Source organism: Perca flavescens, chromosome 16 (genome assembly GCF_004354835.1).
Source record: "Perca flavescens isolate YP-PL-M2 chromosome 16, PFLA_1.0, whole genome shotgun sequence".
NCBI lineage: Eukaryota > Metazoa > Chordata > Actinopteri > Perciformes > Percidae > Perca > Perca flavescens.
In genome coordinates, this window is record NC_041346.1 from 25,780,409 (window position 1) to 25,787,215 (window position 6,807).

Consider the following 6,807-nt stretch of genomic DNA (forward strand, 5'->3'; position numbering starts at 1 on the left):
CTGGCTATCTGGATAAGGAAATACAGTCGCAATTTAAGAAATGGTTTAAAACCCTTTTTATTATTGTGCATCAGATGGGATATTTATTCATCCTGATAGATAGAAAAGTCTTTTAGGACTGTTCCTTCAGGACAGCAGTTAGTGAGTGTGTTTACATGCACACGAGTATGTGTTGCACATGTAAACATCACATCCTGTTCAGAAACTTGGATAAGATCTTATAAAACTGTAAGAAGCAGAAACATGGCCAAGTATGAGGACACATACAAGGAATTTGACTTTGACTTTGCTTTGCAATGTACTAACACACAGTCCCAAGAACAATTTTCAGGAAGATATATAGAAATAGACAAAAGGATAAAAACAAGGACAACAAAGCTGAACAATGATAGGTTTACATAAAAATTAAACTATAATGTACATACAAGTATGTGAAGAATAAAAGCGTAAATCAAGATATATATAAAGCAACAATGAACAACAATAAACAATGACTAGATGCAAGGCAAACTGTTGCTGTAAATTACAATTAAAAATACAATAGTGCAAAATTATCTTTTAAACTGACAAACAGCATGTCACGGCTCAATTCAAACGAGATAAAAAAAAAAACCATAGATATTTTTTCCGAAATAAGGTCCCATGGTGGTCCACCGGAAAGGGGAGGGTCTTCACCTCTCTATCTTGATTAAACATTATATCCTGGTTTCAGAAACCTGGATAAAGTCTATGTCGACCCCCCACAACGAACAATGCTGAAAAAAGTGGCCCATGGTATAATGTAATTAAGTATTTAAGTACAATATTGACATACTTGTACTCTACTTGGATATTTCCATTGTATGCTACTTTATACCTATACTCCACTACATTTTTGTGCCAACTATTGTACTTTTTACTTAACTACATTTATCTGACATCTTTTGCAGATTCAGATTATTAATACAAAATATAAATCAAATAATGATTGATGAACTGAAGACTACTTTTACTTTTGGTACATTGTGTATATTTTTTGCTCATACTTTTGTACTTTTACTAAAGTAAGAATTTGAATGCAGTACTTGTAACAGAGTATTACTACACTGTGGTATTGCTACTTTGACTTTATTAAAATACGAATACTTGTTCCACCCATACTGTCTATGGTTCCACCACTGGTCGCACTTACTTGCTGACCCCTTCCGATATGGCATGGACTGAACAGGTAAAGGTGATTTTAACTGCCTCTGTTTGGTTTTGAAGCTGTAGTAATCTGATTGGTCCGCCCCAGCACGTTGTGGGCGGGGTTTATTTTGTGTTGAGGGCTCTACTTGTACATTCATGAAGGCGGTGACAGCATGGACTCACGCTGTTTGGAAAGTAATGCGCTACAAAACCCAAAGAGAGGCAACTTTTAACTGAAGTGGAGACTTCAGCCTAACGCGCACATTCATATTTAACTGGGTCAATAAGTATTTTAATATCGCTATCACAGACTTTCCGCAACGTCGTGACTTTGTTTTTTTACCCGTGGTATCCTTTTATGGGCTCGCGAACTGTAACAAAATGAACTCACTGGACAGGTGCGTTGACAGGTTAATTTATCTTAATATTTGAATTGGGTTGCTATTGCTTTGAAAATTGGGGATAATTTAAAATGGAGCAGAAACGTTATTTGTCGTGTGGAAGTGAGTCTTCGTCGTCCGGTTCAAACACCTTGTCCGAGGGAGAAGAAATGACGCCCTTCCTGGACAGGAAAGTTTCTGGAGATGGAGATGACGGCCACAACTCGGATTTCGAAAGTGTTAACGAAGTGGAGGACGACAAGGAGACACCAAGAGAAGAAGAAAGTGAGGATGAAGACGAAAAGGTAAACACCCAAACTACTAGGCTGCAAATTTGAGGTGAAAATTCAAATGTATGGTTTGTCTGAAGTGTGTGCTCATGTTAAATACAAACTAGCTCACACTCATGCGTGCCACTAATCATTTTAATCCCTTTAACACTCCTGAAGACAGCGTTACACTCCATTATTGTAGCTCCTGCTGTCAAAATATTTGTAAACAACCATCTGCATAAGCTCAGTGTCTGAATTGAATGTTTGGTAGTCTTGCACATGTCACGAAGTCAGTGCAGGCTAAGTATAATTCATGCTAAGTGTTTGTTTGACTTCATCCACTCCATTTACAAGTTATACTTATCATCCAGTCTGTCAGTACAGTGAAGTGTTGCACTGCTCTCTGTTTTGACTATGATGAGTCCTGACTCATTCAGTCAACTGTAGTGGATGTGTGCCATATGGGCACTGCTTATACATGTTTTTGATTGCCTAACTTTAGCTCCAATGTGTGCCTGTCATATATTAAACTTACTGACGGTATTACCAAATTCTTCTAACCATCTGGATGAAAAAAATATTCAGTCTGCTGCATGTATGTTTATGTGAGTGGTTGGCAAAATTGAATTGCCCTGTTTGTGAAGTTGAGCCCTTTTTTTTTTTTTTCTTTTTCTAATCCAAACAAAGATGGTAGCCAGAAATGATGTGTGTGTTACTCAATTTTTTTCAACATGAACAAAAAATGAATGAAATATCAGTAGTCAAACAACATTCCTGTAAGAATCACGTTCCGGAAGGTTATATTGTTTAGTTTTTGTTGAAACAGTTTTAGAGTGGTGCTGATTCAACGTTATGGTCATTTTGGAGGTTGCAGTTTGTGGTGCTGTTTAATTGTATTGCATGTTATTGAGTTATAATATTTTGTCCATCTTAAATATCAATGAGGGTGGACTAAATATTCGACACACCACTCGGTATAACATAACAGAATTCAACAGAACCACAAACCACAGCCGCTCTAAAACTAATCCTTACCTTCATGACAGCGATAAGTGTTAAATTACCTTCTGGGTGTTTGGTTTTTCGGAAAATCTGATTTAAAGCTCTGTGACCCAAATGTAATGGTAATACATGGGAGGCACAAACTGGGCCTAGCTACACTTGAATCTTGTAGAGGAGCATGCATATATTGTGGTGTTTGTTCAGGAAACAGATGGGGAAAATGAGGAAGACAAAATTCATGTCTCAGCTTTTTAATTTATATAACACTTTCAGTATTTTCCCTAGATTTGTGGAAGACTTAGGTGCACATATTTTGGTGACAGGTTTGGGGGTCCTTCCCATGAAATAAAAAAAAAATAATTAAAATAGAATGCATTTTTACAATATTTTGGACCATTTTTAGCATCTTGTACAAAAAGTTGGAAAAGATAGAGCAGATAATAAATAAACAACACGCAAAAAGCTTAAAGACAAAACTTGCGAAAGAAGTCCACTGGTGACCAACTACAACCATTAGATATGGAAAATGTAATTTAGTTTTGATGCTCTTCACATTGATTCCAAAGCCGATTGGGTGCTGTGTTAGCCCTATAATTGTAGGGAACACCCTGATGCTGCTGCAGACTGGTTTGACTGGCTCGGATGAGCACAATGCACACCTGATGCAAGCAGGGTGTGTTTGAGCTTTCAAGCTATCACCTGCGTAAACCTTTTTTAAATTTTAATATCATGCAGCATGACTTCAGGCTGTAGCTGACTGTAATCTCTTATAAAGTCCAATATAAGCAATGAGAGAATACAGAAGGTTTCATCATTATGCAGGTATTACTCCACCCCTTTGTCATGGAAGTTGGATTTGCACAGACCTGCAGACTGGAATATAACTAATTTCATTCCTTTTGTTTCCCCACGCTACGACTGTTAAATCAGTATTTGTAAGCGTATCAGACTCTCCAGCATGCACCCACATCCATGTCATGGTTGCAAACACTGGTGCTTAACTAATTTGGTTTGGCTGGATAACAGTTTAACAGTCCATTAGCTAAATAGAATTTAGATATCACAGATGAAAGGCAAGGACTAATACCGGCCTCTTATTCCATTTTCTTTCAACGTGAACTATTCTACGTGATTAGAATACATTCTGAATATTCAACTGGGTGGAATTGTTGGGTCTCTGTAAATTATAGAGTGCGGTCTAGACCTACTCTATCTGTAAAGTGTCCAGAGATAACTTCCGTTATGATTTGACACTATAAATAACATTGAATTGACTGAAATACAATGTGTAATTTTCGCCCTTTTTGGACAGCAAATGAAATACGATTTCCCAAAAATAGTTTTACTAAAATTAAACCAAATTTAAACAGACTTCAAAAGCAAGAGCCAGAGCAGCATGCATTGAACCTTGTGCCCTTTGCGCCTGATCCCTTTTGAAATGTCAGTTTGAAGTTCATTTAAAACCAGCGACCTCTCGCTGGCTACAGAATAGTTGTAATTTGACCTGTTATACTGCACTAAATAGACATGTCACTGGCCAAAACACCAGAAAGCAGCTTAGGTAACCTGCCAGCAGCCTTCCAGTGGTATTACTACAAGGATAATCGCGGAATCCTGACACTTGACCCGTGTTTTGCTGCTGTGGAGTTAAAGAAGGAAAGACTTCTGAGAACTCACATGACGTCTCCTTTCCAGACTTAGTCTCGTGCATTGTTTTAAGGAATTGGATACTTACTACGGTGGTGCTTCATGGAGTTTTTGATGCCTATCTTCACAAAATCAGTGTGGTTGCATCTTTGTCAATCCCAGACATCTAAATCTGTCCAATGCCGTGGGCAGTGACAGAGAACATTACCTATGGCCAGGATGAGATTATCCCACACACAATGCTTTCTTACATGCACAAGATAAAATAATAGCAACTGATTAAAATAGAAAGCATACAGTCCAGATTAATAAATGGATTTTGGCCCAGGAACTGCTGCTGGATATGAACTGCTGCTGTCAATTATGATGCATTGCAAGTTTGATATTAATGTCAGTAGCAATTGCTCCTGTTAATCAGTTCATCGTTTAAGTCATATTTTTCCGCAGCAAATCCCAACCCCAAAAAGCCAAAACATTTAAAAAGGCCAAACATTCATTGGTTCTAGCTTCTCAATTGTGATGATTTTATGAATTTTCTTCTATTGTAAATTAAATATCTTTGGACAAAACAAGCAATTTGAAGACGTTCCCTGTTTAGGGAATTATGGCAGGTATTTTCACTGTTTTATGATATTTCATGTTAGGGCTAAACCTAACAATTGTTTTTATATTATTGATTAATCTGTTGATTATTTTCTCGATCAATCGACTAATCGACATTGGTGAGTCCATAAAATGTCCTAAAATGGTCAGAAAAGGCTCTATCATAGAGTCCAAGGCTGACCAACAGTCAAAAACTCAAAGATATTGAGTTTATAATTGTAGGAAACTACATTGAGCAGCCAGCAAATATTCACATTTAAGAAGCTGAAACCACCACATTTTGGCATTTTTGCTCAAAAAAAGGTTAAAAATGATTTTATTATCAATCAATAAATTGACACATCATTGCTGCTCTATTTTATAGACTTAACAATTAATTGATTAATCAAGATAATTGTAAGCAGATTAATCAAAATCAAAAGTTCTAGGTTTTAGATAATACTTAACACACAGTGAGTCTGACACACTGCTTGCCAAGGTACACAATCCGTCAATGTGTTAATCATTGTATTACTTGTCTATATACGTCCTGCTGCTTTTGTATCCCTCCCCATAATTATAAATCCTCTGTTCCCATACTTTCTCATCTCTACCTCTCATGTTGTGATAGCAGAGTACGGGAATTGCCGGTTGTGTTTTGCTTAATCACACCATTTCCTATTTGGTTTTCTTGCATTTATATTTGCTGCAATAACAAATGCATATACCACAGCGGATCATGATCAAGCTGTGTTTAGACTTTTAGCAATGTATGATATTTTAAACCAGTATTCCCACCGTAGTATGATAAGTAATACAAACTTGTAGTGGGCAGGTCACTTTGGCATAGATCAGAGAACATATTACGGTGATTATTTCTTGTCTTTCTACATGCCAGGTTTACTTATTCAGTCTTGCAGATGTTTTTGTAGTACAGTAGTTACTTGACAATTGAGTGGATTATCTTCAGTACAAAGAGTAAGCATCAACATAAACTAAATGACTCCCTCGCTGGTTAGGTGAGATGGAAAATGCATTGCGTCATGCACTGCCCAAGCGTCCAAGCAAAACACGGGTAAAGTTAGTTTATAGGCCTTTTCATACCTGAAAGTCCAAACCTATGTTCACGTTGATCCGGTTAGTTTTGGTTTCAAATTGCATTTATGCAAGCGCACTAAAGAACTATACATAACATACTTGTGTATTAGCTCTTAAAAACCCACTGTTCACTACCTGGCAGCTAGCATAGTCTTTCCATCAAATGTATTGTACCATTTTAAAGGTTTGTTTGCTTGTAACACTCTTTTCATTTGCTTTATTTTTGTGACATTGAATTTATTACACTGACTTTGAAATCTATTCATCTTTATCCACCACCCAACAGGCAGCTGCTGTCAACTGATAGATTCAGCCCCATATTTACCCATGCGTGTATATTACACTGAATGATGTACTGTATGGAGCAGTCAAATCATTTACTGCACCTGCCGAATAACAAATTACTTTCCTAAAAGCAAAATCGATAAGGTTAGAGTGCTGTAAAAAAAAAAAAACAACAACCCACATACAGAGATTAAAGAAATAAGAAAATGTCTCTACTAAAAGGAAATTGCTTCCTCAACACTTCCCTGTGGAGCAGTTTAGTTTTAACAAACTGGCACACTTTGCAGTGAGTAATGAGTTTGTTCAAATGGGAACTAACCATGTGTGACAATTGGCACTCTGCAAACTGCATTAACTGGATGATTTAAACAACT

General features: G+C 36.9%; 1 protein-coding gene across 2 annotated transcripts in view; it reads left to right on the top strand.

The window, feature by feature from the left end:
• The first annotated feature begins 1,318 nt into the window (after positions 1 to 1,318).
• Positions 1,319 to 6,807, top strand: part of mast4 (microtubule associated serine/threonine kinase family member 4) — a 93,077-nt gene continuing 87,588 nt past the window's right edge. For both annotated transcript variants that reach the window (XM_028601040.1, XM_028601041.1), the window contains exon 1: positions 1,319 to 1,852. In XM_028601040.1, the coding sequence (XP_028456841.1) occupies positions 1,640 to 1,852 (213 nt within the window). In that variant the 5' untranslated portion in view covers positions 1,319 to 1,639. The remainder of the gene's footprint in view (positions 1,853 to 6,807) is intronic.